Here is a 19,130-nt window from a genome sequence, read left to right on the forward strand (position 1 = left end):
GAGAAATAGTTGCACAACGCAATCTCTTTCCCAGGAAAGAAAAGGATTTACTTTGTTAACTTAACTTATCATATATACTTGAAAGAAGCATTCAACCATATCTACTAAGTTACTAAGCTCGCTAGAAATGACGGGCCGTGGTGGCTCGAGGCGCTGGAGGTCATTTGTGGGACCTGTTTGTAAAGGTGCGCTTCTTTGTTTGAGGGGTTACGGGCCTACTCGCATATAAGAGCATTACTAGTGGAGCCCTCAAACCCTCAAACCCCTAAAAATAACCGCTTTTTTACAGTTTTCGTCGAAAAAACGCCGTAGACTAGAACCTCTAAACCCTCAAACTCGTAAAAAAATTTAGAGGTCCAACCCTCAAACCACTTTGCAATCTGTAGAACTAGGGGTTGAGGGGAAAATCGCCCCCCAACCCGCACTCCTCCTCCTCGCTCGCTCCTCGCTCGCGCGGGAGCCAACCGCCTCCTCCTCCCGGCCTCCTCCTCCCGCCGCCTCCCGCCGCCTCCTGCCGCGCCGGCCATGGAGGGCCCCGCCGCCGCCGCGCCCCCGCCCGCCGCGCCTCGCCCGCCCCGGCGCCCGCCCCCGCCCCCGCCCCCGCCCAACCGACCGTGGCCGACGTGGTGGCGGCGACCCACGTCGGGGCCAAGCGGCGGCGGGCAGGCCTCGCACCACCTCCTGCCGCCCCGACCACCGTCACCGCCCCGGCCACCGTCACCGCACCGGCGCCCTCCCTCACCGCCTCCCCGCCGCCCGCCCCGGCCACCAAGAAGAGACGGCTGAAGGCGGCCTCTCATGGGCCGCGAGGGGTGGCCTCCAAGGTCGCCGGCTCGTCCCCGACCGTGACCAAGCCGCGGAAGAAGCCCGCGGCGGCCGCCGTCGCCGAACCTCCTCCCGCCGCACACGAGGTGTTCAAGGAAATGGCAAACCCATCCTCGTTCATGGACCTCCTCCAAAACGCGGAGGTGGACCTTGGAGCTCCGCCTCTAGACCCCTTTAGGGTTGGTGACGACTTGGAGGAGAAGGAGGAAGATGAGGAGGATGTAGGGGATGACGAGGAGGAGGTGGCCGAGATAGGGGAGGAGGCATTCACCGCCGCTTCCCGCCCACACGCGCGGTCGACAAACTACACCAAGGCGGAAGATGTCCTCTTGGTTCGTGCTTGGGCAGCTGTGGGAATGGATGCAACCACCGACACCGATCAAACCGGTAAACGGTATTGGCAAAGGATCGAGGACGTCTATTGTAAGATCAAGCCGAAGAATAGTGGGTTCATCCATCGCTCTTTCCGGTCGCTTCAAGGCCGGTGGGAGTTGATCAAGCCCGCTTGTTCTCGTTGGAGTGCGGCCATGGACCAAGTGATAGATGCACCACCTAGTGGAACCGTGGAGAATGACTATGTGAGTACATATTTCTTCACTATTTTGATTATGTGTGTGCACTATGCTATTGGTGGGTTCTTATGTGATTTATGTGTGGTTGATAGGAGACAATTGCCGGCATGAGGTACAAGGATATGGCCGCTTCCAAGGGCAAGCCATTCCCATTTAAGCATGTTTGGTCAATTCTTCAAACCTTTGACAAGTGGAAGTTGAGGGATCAAGAGACCGCACCCAAGAAGTCGGCAATGCTAAGGATGGATGATAGTGAAGATGAGGAGGAGAGTAACTTGGGCAAGCCCGAGGGAACCAAGAAGGGCAAGCTAAGGGTGAAGATGGAAGAAGAGGCATCAAGCCTAAGGGAGAAGATGGACCACATGATGAAGGCAAGAGAGGAATTGACAACGAAGACATTGGAGACGAAGTTTCTTATCACCGAGAAGAAGAAAGAGGTCAAGCTTGCACAAGTTTAAGCAAAGCATGAAGAAGCAAAGCGCAAGGCCGAGTTGGAGGAGAGGATGATCAAGCTCAAAGAGGCAAAGGTATGGAAAGAACTCATGGTGGAAGAGAAAGATCATACGATGATGTCCAAGAAGGACATGGATGAAGACCAATTGCAATGGTGGAAGGACTACAAGGAGGACATCACGGAGAGGAAGAGGATGTTCCGTGTTGCGTCCTCTACTTTTTGAGGTGACACTTCGATGAGTAGTTGTGGTGATGGCGGTGTGTACGACTCCACCGGTGCCGATGGAGATGCTTGATGGAGCCCGCTTGTGGTCTAGGAGATGGCGCCGAGGTGCAACTTTTTGGTGATGGTGCCGATGAGAGGAGGAAGATTATGATTTTGTGATGTAAACTATTAAACCATGCATCAATGATTGTCATTTGGTAGTTTGTTTGGAAGTTGATTGTGTTCTTGTTGTCATAAATTGTGAGATGTCAAATGATAGATTTAAAGGTTGTGGTCGAGGCAAAGACTAGAACCCTCAAATCCAATCCTTAAAGCAGTTTAAGGGTTGGGTTTGAGGGTTCTAGTATTTGCCCCTGTTTTCAACCCTTAAAAGTGTCAAAAAGTGGCACTTCTCAACCCTTAAAACTGCTTGAAGGATTTGAGGGTTTATGGGTTCTACTAGTAATGCTCTAAGCATGGTGTCCATGTAGAGCTTATGTGAACACCACCGATAGACAACAAATTTGTGATATGTAGCAACATCACAGTGACCCACTAACACCTCCCTTCACCACAAAGACCATACCACCTGCACCAAGACCATACCATACAAAATACAACAATTAACAATGTTGACGTATAATGTGCTGCCTAGTCTCTTTCATCGGATCGGTTTTTTTGGTTGCATTGGCTAGAGCATGCACTTCTACATGGTATCGGAGCCAAGAAGTCTTGAGTTCAAAACCCGGCTGACGCAATTATATTGCAGCCCACTTTTGGTCCACGTTTAGGCTTGAGGGAGCCAAACGTGAGGGATGCCTAGTCTCTTCCATTAGATCGGTTTTTTAGTTGCATTGACTAGAGCATGCACTTCTACAAACAGCACAACCATATTAAATGACAACCGAGCCTAGGTAAAACGCACACTGGGCCACCAGAAAAAGATTGTGTGCAAAAAGAAGTTAACTTATGACTCAAGAACGACGCGACAAGTTGCGCGTCACACGTGCACTTTATTCCTGAAACCACTAGCTCGAGATCTACAACGAAACTAATTATCATCCACAATTCACGCACACACATACACCTCCAATGTTCTGGATATCACAATACCCACCATGATTTTGCCCGGCAATACCGCACCACATATTGCATTTATGGGAGTCGCTACATTTGTCCTTGGTGGGATACTCTTTGCACCGGCCTTCCACCATGTCTTTGTAAACAAAAGAAATACTTTATTACATGATGTATAGACGCAAAAATAACAAATGAAAAAACCAAACAGAAATTTGTAAGATGTCGTGTTTTCTCCTTACCACTAGATATGAGGAGTCCAAAGACCAAGATAGATGTGACAATGATAGTGATCTTGTTTGTCATGGCGAACACTTGGATTGGGTGTCGTATCTTTACATGTATTTATAGGTCCAGAAATATGAATTTTTAGTGCGCTTGTAAGGACGAAAGGCTTAGCATGTACCTTGCTGACCAAATTCATTCATTTATTCATATTAATATCTTATACTTTTATTGATTATTAGGAGCCGATCAAATAAATGCATTCTAATAATTTAAAAGCGTAGAATGTCTCATACTTAATTGAGACAATTTTTTTAACACGGTGTGTGAAAAGATGCTCACATGCATGCGCGTACACTCACTTGTATGAACACATGCACGCACACCCTACCCAATGAGCACCTTCGAGATACCGAGTGTTTTCTGTATAGAAGTCATGACATTAGTTATTGATATTTTTTATGATTAATACCTGAGCAAATAATTGTTTTATAATTAATCTAGAAGGATTTAGCTCATAATTAATATTTATTTACTCCCTCCAGTCGTTTTTTCTTTGAGTCCAAGGGTTCTTGGTACGTTTTGTGATATGAAAAACATTAGCTTTCTTGGTTTCGGTGCTAAGAGCTATCTAGATTAAGATATAGTTGAATTCCGCAACATCAGATTTCTACCTAGGTAGCTTGCTTTAGATACAATACATCTTGAAGCATTAGAGCATGGTTAATAATATAGCCAACTACAGGCTATAACATGTTGCCATGTTATCTATAACCAATGCAATAGCCAACATGCATAGCAGTTAGCTATAAGAAAGTACTACTCAATTACTACATGATCGATCTTGCACTCTCATAAAATAATTGGGAGCCCGTGCTACAGCCCGTCGTAAATTTACATCTCGCTTCTCTTATCTCTCCTCCAACTTAGTAAAAATATAATATTTAAAGTCTTAGAACCCTCCTACGTCATCTTATTATACTTGCTCTTAGGACTAACCTAAGGTTGAGTCTATATACAATGGGAGGTTTTTTCTGCCAAATATGAACTATTTTGCCCCTGGCTTACCGTGGATGCAGCGCTGGTGGTTATGATTTGCATGCAAGAGAGTGTTTTATCTACCATGCACAGGATATTCATATCCGTGTTTGGGTCCACCATCCGTGGTTTCTTTAAGATTTGTGCTACCTTTTTGTTTGTTGTCAAAATAGCTCTCGTTTCAAAACGCTTCATTCAAAAAAAAAATCTTGTTTTAATGTGTATCATGTCTACACAAGCACGAGTAAACGGTTGGAAATATTACGATTGATTCTTAATACCTATACTATAGTCTGTATGATCATACTTCTGTAATTTCTAAAAGCACGAACTAATATTTGGTTGAAAAAAATTACCTTTTCCCTCGTGTTGTTGCAACTCATCTATACGTCCAGTCTACTCGCAATCGCAAGGCGGCAACGCGTCCGTGGATCGACGCTGCGGCCCGCCTGTCCTGGTGTTCCCTTCCCTTCTCTCTCGATTGCCAACACTTGCAGGCTTGGAAACAAAGAGGTGCGTGACTGTGTGCAGTCCAATTCCAAGTCGTGGTTGCATGCTGCAAGCCTGCAACTAACAGCCTCTCTTGGCTTCCATGAACAGGCTGGCATTTTTCTTTCCTTCATTTTGCGCTTCACGTTAATTGCAAAGGCCGAAGTGATAGGGGTGACAACGAATGAGATTTTACGAATCAAAAGGCTTCATCTATGATGTTCAGAGGAATCAAGACCCGGCAACGCTGGAAGCTCTTTGCGGTAAGGGAAGCTTTATCTCTTGCGCAAGACCTGCATGTCAAAATAGCTAATTCATGTAAGTAGTTGCACAATGTAATATCTACACAAGCACAACGTGTATAATCTAAGTAGTTGCACAACGTAATATCTCTTTCCTAATAAAAAAAGGTTTACTTTTTAATTTAACTTATAATAATATGCATTCCTTCAATATACTTGATACAAGCATCTACTCCCTCCGTCCCAAAATATACGTTCAAAATACTTGGTACAAAGTTAGTACATAGTTGGGGTTAGTACATAGTTGGATCATCTATTTTGGAACGGAAAGAGTAACAAATAGTCAAATTAGACCTGGCCATCCTCCGGGCCGGGCCGGGCCTGACCAAACCTGAGGTAGAAAAATCAGGCCCGAACCCGGCCCGGCCGTCGGGCCTAGTTTTTAGGCCCAAGTTCATTCCATCAGTGTTACAGCGCTCCACCTTCTTTAGTCCCACCTCGCCAAGCGAGAGTGCAATCACCCAGCTTAAATAGCTTCCTTCACAGCACTTACTCGCCGAGCTCAGTTGCGTGAGCTTGTAACCCAAGTGGGGGCATTAAAGTGGTGAAGACGTTGCCGTAGTGTTGCGGGCCTGGTTTGGTTGCGCTATTGCTGGCCCGCTCGTTTCAAGTTGTGTAGTGGACCGCTGGGGCCTATGCGAAAGATGGGCCTCATTGTTCATAATGTGGTAGGCAAAGCGTGAGGCTGGCTTCACAGAGCAGCGACAACTGCCCGCTTCCAACGGTGGAAGGATAACGGGCTGTTGTACTACTGAGCCGCTTGGGCCTTGCAGCCTACTCCAATGAACCACCATTTTTTATGTTTTTATTAACTATGCTTTTATATTTCAGATCTGATGCACTTTATAAACCCAACTATTCCTCCCACAAATCACTACATCTTTATTTATTATACTTTTTTGCACTGGTGTAACTCCTTTTGGATTCATATGCATTCTTTTATGTCTCAATTTGAGCAAGGATTTAACACAAACTAGTAAAGTTATATGTGCCTTGCGCATAAGATGTGGATTTCATTCTCATTGAAAATTGATTTACAGGTGCTTAATTTAGATGATGACGATGCATATGTTGCAAAAAAAAATGTGTGTATTACATCTACAAGACTAATGTACTTTACTGGATTCTACCATAGCCGTGAACCAAACAAAAAACCTAAACTAAAAATAAATGTAATTATTTTCAAAGAAAAAACTTAGGAGAATGTAATTGTAAAAGAGTCTATAATAAATGAGAAGTGTATGTGCTTTGTTCATATTTTGGATTGTAAATAGTAAAATAAAAATAAATGACAATTCTTGAAAAAGAGAAAATGTTTGATGATTAAAGCGAGGAGGACTCCGGAAAAAAGAAGGAGTGTCTAATGTGTGCATGTCATGCCTTGTTCTTAAGTTTATGCGTGGAATCTTCTGGATAGCACTATCTAACGGCCAACAGTGCTCAGATTTGCCAGCTCTCAACCATTGGATTGGTTTCACCCTCTGCCAATAATCATCATTATTCCTTCACTATCTGGTGGTATATATATACCATGGATTTTTCAAAAAAAAATCTTACGGTGAACTTTTTAATAAGACATTTTTTTTGGTTCTCATACCATCTTACTTCTGTCCGACGAGCTGATTTGTCTGTCAAAAAAAAAAACCCTGTTGGGTCCAACTCAACGGTGGGAATATGGTGAAAATGAGAGCCACGTCATACGGGGTGGGTGGTGGGAGTGGGACGGAAGTAAAACACCACGATGGCAACAAGTACACACAGCTGCCTGCTGGATTAGTTTAGTTGAGTTTAGCTTGTTAATATAATAAGTCCACTGACAGACAGAATTACTTTTGTGTCTGGAAACCAATACTGCCTGAACCGCTGGCCCTGTGTCCCCTCCCCTCCCCTCCCATTGGAACAATGGAACATCATCTTTCAAATTTGTACTGTGGTATTATAATGAAGCTTGTATACAAATGTCTAAAACGTCTTATAAAAATGAACGGGAGGGAGTGGTATGGATGCACACAATCCATCCAGAAGAAGAAGAAACATTCTTGTCGACTTTTACAGGCCTCATCTGTCTGTCTGTCCAGCAACAACGACACTAGCTAGCTATAGATAGATAGATAGATCCTGGATTCCCGGTCCTGCTCCTGGTCCTTGTAACAGCAGCATCCATGGATGACTGAACGACTTTACTACCACTGTCGCTTTGTTTCCCCTTCCTTTCCAAGTTGGGGAATAACTTAAACTTTTTTTATGCAGCACTGGCACTAGTACCATGGAATGGATGCTGACCATCATTCAAAACTCAAAAGGAGGGACTTGTATACCTGCTTGCTTGCTTCCCCAACACACAACACAACACACCCCACCTGAAGCAAGCAAGCAGAATCTTCTCTCCTTGCATCCATCCATTCATTCATTGCTTCCTTCCTTCAGGATGAAAATAATTAAAGGAAAATCATTGCAACATGAGTGACATGTACTAGTACTACTAGAGCGAGGATCATGCACAATCATGAAACACTCATAAGCTTCAACAGTGCCGGTGCCCAATCACTTGAATGGAAGATGACAATATGATCATCACATCATCATCCTTCATCGCTTACCCCCCACTCTACTCGAGCCCTACTCTACTCTGCTGCAGGTAAGGAAAAGTAAATGACAGCAGACGGAGGATTAACATTACAGATGATGATCAGGTACTCTTGACTTGAGAGCCCCATCGGCCATCGCATTGCATTCCATATTAAGTCAGACGGTACATAATTAGGACAAACAAACACGATGACCCCTACAAGAACGAGGTGATCTATGATCGCAATCTGAAGTTGCTAAGCCATTGATGATACACGATTCAACATGATGTCAACGAATTGCCAATGCGTATAAATAAACAAATTCACTTTTTCGTATTGCCCTTTTTGTTAGTCATTTGATTGATTTGCTCCATTTTACAACTTGTTGATCATGTCATTGTCTTGCTTTGCTATCTCTGGCGCGCATGCGCTTATACAAAAAGATGGAGAAGAATCCCTTCATGTCGATGCATTGCTGGATGAAGTTGAATGGACAAAGCAAGTGCGTAAGCATTGCCCATTCCGCCGAGACCGCCGATGCCAAAGCCAATGACGATGGCGTTGATCCAACCGCCAGAGGGCTTGCACCGGCCACCCGCATGGCTCGGTCGACACTTTTCAAACATGTCAGTACGTGTGCACGGACATTTGGTGGTATCCAATAGTTGATCCGGCGCTGGATGCGCCCTTGACTCAATAAAAATTACCTATCCAGGTTTATTAGGCCCTATTATATTTTGGGTCCAACTTTGACCATGTATTTGACTAAAAAAATATAAAGAACATGATACAAAAAGTATATTGTTGGATTTGTATTTGAAAGATGTTTCTATAACATAATTTTTGAGACATATAGTTTGTAGTTTATTAGTTAAATTCATGGTCAAACTTTATCTCAAAATAAAAGGGGTGTAATGAATCCGGACGGAGGGAGTAGCAGTCAGTCAGTGAGTGAAAGCTTTAGGTGGACACGCCGCAAATCCAGAGGCATGTATGCTACTGGTCGTCCGGGTTTTCATTTTCTTAATTTATTATTGCACAACAAGTGGTCCAGATGCAGTAGTATAGTATAGCTGCCAGATGGATTAGTTTAGCTTAACAAGTCCACAGACTTTTTTTTTCTCTAGGAAGAAATTATACTGTCTGAAGTCTGAACTCCTCCTCAAAAACAAAACAAAAAGGAGAGGTAATGCCTGAAACCGCTGGCCCTGTCTAGATTCTTGCACACGACGACCAGCTTTTTAAGAAAATAATATAAAGCTGTAATGTTTTTAATTATCAATGGCATGACATGACATTGGTCTCTACAAATGTATGTATGTCTGGTACACGCTGACTGCAGCATACTTTGTTGTAGAAGAAAGAAAGAAAGAAAGAAAGAAAGAAAGAAAGAGGGGTTCAGAGACAGCACTGATGTGTACATTAGGTACTTATATCATACTACTAGTTGAGTTATGTAAATCTCTTACTGCATAGTGGTAACAGTATAAGTGGGTTCATTGGCAAAAACAAAAAAGAAAAAAAGAAAAGTTAAGTGGGTTCACAGACAGCAGTCCAGCAGGGAGATGAGGAGGAAGGCAGGCAGGCACAGAATCTGCATGGATGCAACAGCAACAGTGCACAAATAAACAAGAGGGGAGGGATTGTTGGTGTTGCTGCTGGGACAAAAGCCAGGCTCTCCTTGATGTATGTATGGAATGGAAATGGATGCAGGGAGGGGGATGAGCAAGCAAGCAAGCTCCCGTCCCGTCCCCAAGAAGAAACATTCTTGTCCACTTTTGCTTGCTGCACTCTGCAATCTCTCTCTATCTCTCTCTCCAGCATTTCTAGCTAGATAGATCCTGCTGCCTGCTGGTCCTTCCTTTGCTTGCTTGCTGGTGCGTGAAGCATCGATTGATCCCTTTCTCTCTGCATTTCTCTCTCTCTCTCTCTGCATTTCTAGCTAGATAGATCCCTTTCTTTCTTTCTTTCTTTCTTTCTTTCTTTCCAACTTGGGAAATAACTAACTAACTAACTAACTAACTTATGCCGCAGTGGTGGTGGTACACTGTACCATGGAATGCAACGGATGCTGCAGACATGAAATGTGATCATCCATCACCTCTTGCATCATCCCCTGCCCCACTCTACTACTTCACCCCTACTCTGCTCCCTGCTGCTTCAGGAAAGTAAGAATGACAGCAACACTAGACAGGATTAACATGACTTGACTTGTTCTTGTCACTTTGCATTGCATTGCATTGCAGATTAAGTCAGACAGTACATACTTGGAACAAACAAACAGACGGACAGACAGGCATTAACAGCACAGGGGATCAAAGTACTCACTAGCTAGCTAGCAACGAAAGAAGCAACGGTAAGCCAGCAGCAACCAACACACACACAGCTAGGTAGGTAGGCTGCTGATCTAGGACTAGATCATCATATAGCATAGCATAGATGATTATTTGATTTGATTTGATGGATGCCAACAACACCTCTTCATGTTCATCTTGTTCCGACTGGGACCGATCCAAGGAGATGGATCAGGCGTATATTACGCCTGAGGAGAGGGACATGAGGAGGATGGCGGCCCGCTCCTCCTCGCCCAGGCACGACGGCTTCCTCCGCCGCATCCGCATCCTGCGCCGTTGCTTGAGCACCGCGTCCTTGGCGAACCCCACCATGTGGAGCTCCACGGTGTGAGTAGTCGTCTTGGTCTTGATCTTGTTGGTGCTGGCCTTCTCCTCCTCCTCCTCCTCCTCCTCCTTGGTACTAGAAGCCTCCGCCTTGGATAGGGCGGCGTCGTCCCTCTTGGGCTTCCTCTTGGCCTCCGGGTCGAGCCCCATGGCCACCCGCCGCCTCTTGCGGTACCGGATCCCGCACGCGTTGCACAGCGACTGCGATCAAATGAAATCAAATCAATTCAAATCAGTTGATCAGATGGATCGGATCGGATAAGATGAGGCATTCAACCATTGATCGTAACAAGGATCGACCGGAACAGAGCAGATCGAAGCCGGACAGCGGAAGGGGAAAAGAAAACAAGAAGTAAAAAAGAGCGTACCTTTGGTCCGTTGGGTCCGCCGCGCCAGAGCGGCGTCTTGGTGGTGTTGCAGTCGTCGCAGGCCTTGGGGTCACCGGAGGCGGTGCGCTCCTCAGGATCCGCCGCCGCCTCCACCTCAACCATCTTGTGGGACTCCATCTCCGCCGGCGACATCTTGTATGAGGAGGAGGGCTCCGATCGCTTGATTGATCGCGCGGGGAAGGGAAGGGAAGGGAAGGGAAGGGAAGGAGGAAGGCGGGAGGGGGCGAAGATTCGATTCCGCGGGCGGCGGCTCGGGTTTGGTTTGGGTTCGAATGGAGGGAGGGGTTTGGGTTTATCCCTCTGCTCTGCTGCGGCTGTGGGTGAGGGTTTAGCTTAGCTGCGAAAGAAAGGCGTCTGTTTTTTTAGCGGCGGCGGCGGCGGGGCGTGGGAACCCTAATCGCGACCCCCTACTGCCCGAACTGTGAATTTACCAAGCTGCCCCCCGCTCGGCCCATCCAAAGCCCACCCGATTCAACGCTTTCTGTTGCTGCACGGGTTCGGCCCACCAGAAGAAAAAAAAAGCAATCTTTTTCTGTACTGCTCCCGGTGCCGTGCCAATACAAAATCAACACCTTTTCCTTCTAAACAAAAAAAAGGACCAAATCAATCTTTCTTTGTGTGTGTGTGTCTAGAATAATAAAATAAATACCCAAGTGCTACTCCTACATCACTTACTTATACAGTCCCGAATCATCATCATCAATCAATCAAAAATGTGGGAACAAAACTCGATCCCGGCGAGACATAATAAATAATAAATTTGAGTTTCAGTTTTGAAAGGAATCCAATCCGCCATAGGGATGGATCAGCGCAGCTCGGGGTGGCGGAGGGTGTTGGGGAATGAAGACGACTCGTCGTCCTCGCGCATCAGGTTGTCCATGATCATGTCGTGGGACCGCACCGTCCCCGACCGCGCCCCCGCCGGCGAGAACGGGAACGACGCCCTCCGCTCCAACGCCGACGCCTCGCTGGGTGGCCGCTCCAGCGCCATCGCCTCCTGCACCTCCTTCACCACCTCCGCCATGCAGGGGCGCCTCCTCGCATCCGCGTCGATGCACCGCACAGCCGTCTCCGCCACCTTCCACACCGAGTGCACGTCCCGGTACTCCCCGGAGATGGCCGGGTCCACCACCGCCTCGATGTCCCCGCTCTCGTAGTAGAACTTGGCCTGCCCCATTTTTCATTTTGTTTTTGTTGTTGTTTTTCATGTCAGTAGCAGCACAACACACATGCATTCGTTCATTCCACTGAAACAATGAGAAAGAATGAGATGCTGACTGATTGACTGACCCATGGGCCGATGTTGCGGAAGTGGTCGCCGAAGGTCATGGCCGAGATGGGCGGCCGCCCCGAGATGAGCTCCAGCAGGATGATCCCGAAGCTGTACACGTCGCTCTTCTCCGTCAGCTGCTGAGAGATGTAGTACCTGCATTTTCCACACACATGCAATACTGTCTGAAGCCTTGCCATTTACAAGCTGAAACTGCAGTCTACAGTTTCGGGTTCAGTTGGCCTGAGAGTAAAAATGGCTGATGAGAAGTGAGTACTGACTGTGGGTCCAGGTAGCCCAGCGTGCCGCGGACGTTGGTGGACGCGTGGGACTCCTCCGCGACCAGCTTCGACAGCCCAAAGTCCGACACCTTGGCCCGCATCTGCTTGTCCAGCAGGATGTTGCTCGTCTTGATGTCCCGGTGGATGATCGACGGCGTGCATCCGCTGTGCAGGTACTCGATCCCTGCATCCAAATTCAGTTTCTTACAAGTTCAGAAATGTACCACTACCTGAACATATTATGCTCGTATCTGAATTTGTTGAATACTAACCTTTTGCTGAATCCTCTGCAATCTCGAGTCGCTGAATCCAGCTTATGTGCTTGTCACGCCCTGCAAACAAACACATGGTTTGATCATGTCTGATTTGGAAAAAGAAAATTCTTTTTTTTTTATATATATTTGAGCCAATAGGTACGGGAACAAAAGGAAAATTACCATGGAGATGCTCTTTGAGAGTGCCATTCATCATGAACTCATAGACCAGGATGTTCCTCCCGTCTTCATGGCAGTACCCCAGAAACGCCACCAGGTTCCTGTGGTGTATCCTCGACAGCAAGGATACCTGAATGAACAAATTAACAGCAGCAACACATGTCGAGAATTACTGAGCACGTACCTCATATATCCAAGGCTACAATAGCATTCTGCTGGCAAACAAATTAACACAACCTACCTCGTTCGTGAACTGCTTTTTCCCCTGGTACGAGTCGTTCGTCGGCACCTTCACCGCGATCTCCCTTCCGTCCGGCAGCTTCCCATAGTACACTATCCCGAAACCTCCAGAGCCAATCCTGTTCTCAAAATTCTTGGTCGCCTCTTCGAGGTCGCATAATCTGAAGGGATGGCAGGTCTCGGTGGCGATTTCGCACGACGGCGCGTCTGACTTCTGCAGCTTGTGCGCGGGCGGGGGCGCCTTGGTAAGGTCATCTGAACCAGAATGAATGAAGGTTATAGAAGAGTTGAGAACACTCACACGCACACAGAAGGAAGCACTCCAAGAAAAATACAACAAGATGCGAGGAGGCGACCTTCTGGTGGTGAGTTTTTCTTGTTGGCTTTGCGTGTCAGCACGTAGCAACAGAGGGAAACTGCAAGCAGCAAGGATACTCCAAGCAGCGCAGATATGATGATTATCAGGTGGTGCTTCTCTTGATTCCCTGCCTTCAGGTCCATATTGCCAGCATAGCTGAAAATTTTACAGCGAGGAAAGCTTAAAAATATTAGTACTCGCTGATAGCAAGCTATTTTAAATAACTGTTGCTGAAATAATATGCTCATTAATGTAGTGTATGAAGCAAAGAATACCAACTTGAAAACAATGCCTCTGCTTTTCAGAGCCTTGGGGATATAACCAGACAGCTTGTTATTCTGAAGATAGCTGCATTACATGTAGAATAATAGTCGACAGTCAGTTCTCAAAGGGCTGCTATTCTCTTTGTTATGACCAAATCTTTAGTACTACAACTGACTAGGTGTTAATATAGCAGGCAAACTGCAGTCAATTGGACAGTGATTAAGCAAGGGTTTGATGAAAGACTCACAGCTCAGTGAGCTTGGGCAAGCTGCTCAAATATGAAGGCACGCTGCCAGTAAGCTGGTTGTTCTCAAAGTGACTGCATTTTTATTCAGTGAGAAAAGTAATTAAGTATCCATTCATGAGAAAGACGCAATTAGCGGTAGCAGGAGGTGACAAATCTGAAATGAGGCAGGTGACTCACATGATTGAGAGGTTCGAAGAGGCGGCAAGGTCTGGAATCGGGCCCGTCAGCATGTTATCATCAAGTCGGCTGCAAATAAATTCATGGTCGATCAGGACACGGGTAGAAGGAATAGAAGTATTAATTCATGGTTTAATCAGAAGAACATTCTGTGAGCAGAAAGGCAATGATGAAAATTATTACATTTCTGCTAAGAATGATAAAGCCACTAGTTCCGGAGGTATGCTCCCTGTCAAGTTCTTCCCTGAAAGATTTCTGTTCACAACTGAAGGTTGTTAAAGTGCAGATATATGCTAAATATTTAGCACAAGATCAGGAAACAATAGAATGGAGAGTTAAGTGAATGGATTACATACATTGAAACTACTCTAAGTTGTGGTTCTGAGGAGCATCTGACCCAGGACCACGGCGAGGGCCAGCAGGGATCGCCGCCCTCGTTGGCCCAATCACCGAAGGATGAGTACCGCGACGCGAGGCTCGCCATGGCAAGTGCGTCCGGGGACCCGGGCTCGATCGCAACATACTTGTAGATCTCGAATGCGTTGAGAATTGGTCCCCTGGATGAGTCGTTGGTCTTTCTGAACGCGAATGACAACACGAAGGGGAGTGACACGTTGTAGTAGCCTGGCTGGTAGAGCCGTAACTTCCCAGGAGCATTCTCACCGACATCAACGGTGGCCTTGCTAACATCGGGCAGGCCAGGGATGAAGAGCTTGAACTTGCGCGTCTCGGGGACGACGGACTCCTCGATCTCGGCAAAGTAGGAGAAGGCCCAGCCATCGCCCGGGAAGCCGTTGAGGTTGAGCCGGTAGGTGAGCTCTCCGAGGGTGCCTACAACAGCGGTCTGCATCACCTTCTCCGGCGGCCTCTCGCTCGTGGCGACGAACACCGGCTTGTCGGTGGACACGTTGACGGTGCCGGGTGCCGCGTCGACCAGGTAGTTGGCCCGCCGTACCATGTCCGACTCCCATATCCGGTCGTATGGATCATCAGGATACCTGCATTCATTGAATTAACCATGATCAACAAATCAGTAGTTTTTAAGAAGAACTGGACTTAATTATGATCAAAACAACAGGAGCTAGAAGAAAGAAAATCTATTCTTTGAAACAGAAAAGAAGAAGAAGAAAGAGATTTTGTTGTATATGAATCGGTTCATGGAGTTGATTTTGGTAATGAAAACCCTGATATTGCCCTGCCTTGACGTTTCTTTTATGGGTGAACTTCAACTCACTGCCTGATGGTAACTGGGCAACTATAATTAGAAATAGAAAGTCTTGTGATTTGTTACATGGAAATAATATTCCTCCATGATAGGTCTTTTTGTTTGGATTCTGGAAATACTGGTAGATGTGATTTTTGTTTGTCTGCACACGAGACTGACTTGGTGGGCTTTCAAGAAACAAGGAAGGAGAAGATTTCTCCTGTTTTTTTACAACCCATTTTCTAGCAGAGCCGACTATGCTTGACATCACCTCCCAGCAGTAGGTTCTGCCGGTGGAACCTTTGGTTGGGTTTCTCGACATAAACCCTGTGTTGTCACAGACAGGGGTTAAAAAGAAAAAGAAGAAGAAAAATGTGAGTTTGTTTGGTTATGAACCCAAGTAAGCCCAACATCCTCATGTTGGTACAACCGTTTTGGAAAAGCTCTGATGCGGTCTCCGGTACGGAGAACGGTTTAACCTTTCTCCGAGGAAGAGATCAGAAATGCTATCTTGTGGAGCAAAATTAGTTCTTCTTCTTCAGATTATCCCCTTTTCAAATTCCTTGTTACTTGCTCTCTGTAATGAAATTCCCTTCTTTGGCAATTCATGCCATTTAACACACAGATGCCTCGTATTTCTGTGTGGCGGGGATGTTGATGATAACATGTAAGAAAAAGGTTTTGGTGGCCTGGGCATTCCAAATCCAAATCCAAATCCAAATCTTAAGGAGGACAGATTTGCCACCAGAATCCTCCTTAAGAGTAGAGGATATTAAGTAGAGTTTGCTGGAGTTGACAAATTTGGGTTTCAATTGGTTGACCACAATTTACTTGTGTAAAAGAAAAAGAAAAATCAGCATTTGGCATGTAGGCATACTCTACGAATCCAGTGATTGGTAAAGATGATTACATTTTCAAATCAAGAGAAGAAGAAGAAGAAGAAGAAGAAGAAGAAGAAAGAAGCGGCGGCAGAGTAGTAGAGTACCTGACCGGATCTGGCGAGGGGGCGCCGAAGTTGATGCGGGCGGCGAGGGCGAGGAAGGCGCGGGCCTCGGCGTCGGTGCGGTACAGCGACCCGTTGAGCGGCCGGAGCTCTAGGGTGGATATAAACGGCCGCCCCGTGGTGGCGTTGGAGAGGCAGACGGAGATGCTTGCAGACTGGGCCAAGACGACGGCTTCCCTTGTGACGAGGCGTGCGCCGTCGTAGACGACGATGGGGGACCAGCGGGTGGCGCCGAGGTAGAGGTCGAACTCCGGGAAGGCGTCGTCGCCGTCGAAGCCGGCGTAGAGGAAGGTGGCGCGGACGAGGTAGCGCGCGCGGGTGGCGACGGGGAGCGCGTAGCAGTGCTTGGCGCCGTCGGACGGGAAGGCGCGCAGGGTGGTGTACTGCTGGGTGTCGGTGGTGGAGGTGTTGAGGGTTGAGATGGGTGTGCCGGTGGCGATGAGGGCGGCGTCGGAGGTCCAGCGCAGGCCCCGGGCGTCCGTGTAGTTGGCGGCGCCGCCGCAGTCGATGCTGAGGAAGCCTGCAGCAGCAAATAGGAAATTAGGAATAGTAGGTAACTGACGGATCAATTAAGAAGAAGAGAAGAAGAAGAAGGAGGAGAAGAAGAAGACGAAGAAGAAGAAGAAGAAGAAGAAGAAGATACTAACCAGGCATCTGAGCTCGTGAGACGGCGGGGAAGGAGGAGCACAAGAAGAAGAAGATGATGATGTGCAGCAGCAGAGCAAGATGAAGAAGAGGAAGCCGCCGGTGCAGGTAGCAAGATGAAGAAGAGCAAGAGGAGCGGTGTTGCGTTGGAGGAGTCTCCGCGGCCATTGTGGAAGGAAGCTGGCCGGCTGCTCTGCTCTGCTCTGCTCTGCTCCAAGTAGGATACTTACTTGGTTGCTAAGTAAGCATGTACCTATTCTATGGTGGATCGGCAGCCTGCCCGGAGATGATGATGGCCTCCTCTTCCAATCAATCTATCTATCTGGGTGACTCACTGATCGATTGATTGATTGATTATGGCACTCCACTCCACTCCACTCCACTCGAGTAGTAGCTAGTAAAACAAACAGACAGACAGAGGAGATGGAGAAAGTGAAGGGAGGGAGGAAGAAAGCTCAAAGCAGAGCAGAGCTGTGTGAAGAGGGAGGGGGGAGTTAAGCAAAGCTAAGCTAAGCAACAATGCAAAGTAGTAAAGCACACCACCACCACTCACTCACTGAATGAACCTAAGCTAAGCTAAGCTAAGCAGTGTGAAGAGAGCAAGAGGAGAGAAGAGATGTGCAACACTCACTCTGTCTGTAAACTTGTCATGGAACTGCCTTTTTCCTTAACGTCCTTCCTTCCTTTTGTTTTGTTGCACTCTCTTAGCCAACAATAGCATTTCTAGCACAATTTCATATTGTTCTGTTCCCACTCTACAAATTATTTTTTAGGGAAATCATTTTTCCACATCTTGTGAACCCTCTAAAACTTACTTCCCTAAAGAAGATGCTTGGGTCCATGTGTGTACATATCCATCACATTAACATGAGATGTGCCAAGCAAGCAAGGAAAGAGTAAGCAAGCTTTTCAGGCGTCAACACTAGGGAGCATCCATCCATGTCCATGAGATATGATGAGATTAAAGACCCAGCTGCATGCATGCATCATGAAAAGATCATTAAGCTTTTCTTCATGCTCCATCACAGAGATGAGATGAGATGAGATTAAACAAGATCACTCCAGCTGCAGCTGAGGGATCCATGAGCCATCATGCCAGCCAGTCAGGTGATTGTCACTCAAATTAAGCTGGTCTGAAACTGACTGAAGCATCTGTCTTCCTCCCTTTCTTTTTCTCTCTTCCTTTCACATTACCTTTACTTTTCCAAAGGAAATAAAAATACAATACAATACATACATACATACATACTAAAGCAGACAGATAGATGGATAGATGGATGAGCATGTTCAGTTTAAAAGAATATAAACAAGCAAAGAATGCATGCATGCATATCAAAAGTTGGCATCTGCTGCTTGCCTTTGCTGCTTTATCAGCCCATGCAAGTCACTGCATATGCATCCCACGGCAGCACAAGGCTTGACAAATCTACCAAGCCTGCCTAAAGCATGCCTGCCTGCCTCATGGGTATCACACTATCAGTTACCAGTTAGTAATTACTAGTCATGCCAAATAAGATACTCCAGCTCATCATATCATATAGTAAAAGCTATTACTCCTCTGCTGCTACAAACATAACCACAACACCAACAATAACAACTAGTGACCCCCAACCAATAGCACTCTCATTCACCACACAACTCAACCAGACACACAACACAAGACAGACAGACTTTCAGGTAGGGTACCAACAAAGTCACCAGGTTTTTACACCAATCCTCACATGCATCCAATCCTCACATGCAACCATGCCATAGTCTTTTTACATCTTATACTACTACTTAATAACAAACACCTCTCAGCATCAGCATCCAGGGAGCTCCAAAAAGACACCACAAAGCCACAATGCTTACTCCTCCTTTTAACACAACCACAAAGCTACCACCACCTAAATAACAAACACCTCCTCCTCTCCTCCTTCACCTGAAACCAACAACACAGCAACACAGCATCAGCACATGCAGCTCAATGCAACAAACACAGGCAATAAATAAATCATCATATCCAATTACCTCTCTCCTCCACCTCCAGCAGCCCTGTTCACCCCTGCTTCGGCCCGTCGTCGCCCCGGAACGCGGCGGCAGCGGACGGGAAGTCGGTGAGCCGGAAGCTGTCGAGGCTGGGCCTGAGGGCCGCCATCTTGCCCGCGCCGCCGAACGCCGCCTCCGCGTCCGCGCGCCGCCTGA

General features: G+C 46.8%; 2 protein-coding genes and 1 long non-coding RNA gene across 4 annotated transcripts; all 3 read right to left on the reverse strand.

The window, feature by feature from the left end:
• Positions 1–9,943: 9,943 nt before the first annotated feature.
• On the reverse strand, positions 9,944–11,195 carry LOC119270818 (GATA transcription factor 17-like). Its single transcript, XM_037552877.1, has 2 exons — positions 10,803–11,195; positions 9,944–10,635 (listed from the first exon to the last, which is right to left on the reverse strand). Exons 1-2 carry the CDS (start codon positions 10,953–10,955, stop codon positions 10,282–10,284), a joined length of 507 nt encoding a protein of 168 aa, XP_037408774.1. The 5' UTR covers positions 10,956–11,195; the 3' UTR covers positions 9,944–10,281.
• Positions 11,196–11,511: 316 nt separating this feature from the next.
• Positions 11,512–17,487, reverse strand: LOC119270817 (probable LRR receptor-like serine/threonine-protein kinase At1g67720). 2 transcript variants are annotated; one of them, XM_037552875.1, is made up of 14 exons: positions 16,949–17,478; positions 16,284–16,821; positions 14,451–15,092; positions 14,278–14,349; positions 14,095–14,163; positions 13,918–13,989; positions 13,686–13,754; positions 13,405–13,562; positions 13,050–13,303; positions 12,812–12,938; positions 12,647–12,706; positions 12,375–12,558; positions 12,114–12,249; positions 11,512–11,991 (listed from the first exon to the last, which is right to left on the reverse strand). In XM_037552875.1, the coding sequence occupies exons 1-14, from the start codon at positions 17,112–17,114 to the stop codon at positions 11,629–11,631; spliced, it is 2,910 nt and encodes a 969-aa protein (XP_037408772.1). In that variant the 5' UTR covers positions 17,115–17,478; the 3' UTR covers positions 11,512–11,628. The 2 variants fall into 2 exon arrangements, with proteins under 2 accessions (XP_037408772.1, XP_037408773.1); XM_037552876.1 differs by lacking the exons at positions 11,512–11,991; positions 12,114–12,249; positions 12,375–12,558 and having other exon boundaries at positions 12,642–12,706; positions 16,949–17,487.
• Positions 17,488–18,479: 992 nt separating this feature from the next.
• On the reverse strand, positions 18,480–19,124 carry LOC119273753. Its single transcript, XR_005134967.1, has 2 exons — positions 18,957–19,124; positions 18,480–18,867 (listed from the first exon to the last, which is right to left on the reverse strand). It is a non-coding gene; the product is annotated as an uncharacterized LOC119273753 (long non-coding RNA).
• Positions 19,125–19,130: the final 6 nt, after the last annotated feature.

The sequence above is a fragment of the Triticum dicoccoides genome, chromosome 3A (genome assembly GCF_002162155.2).
Source record: "Triticum dicoccoides isolate Atlit2015 ecotype Zavitan chromosome 3A, WEW_v2.0, whole genome shotgun sequence".
NCBI lineage: Eukaryota > Viridiplantae > Streptophyta > Magnoliopsida > Poales > Poaceae > Triticum > Triticum dicoccoides.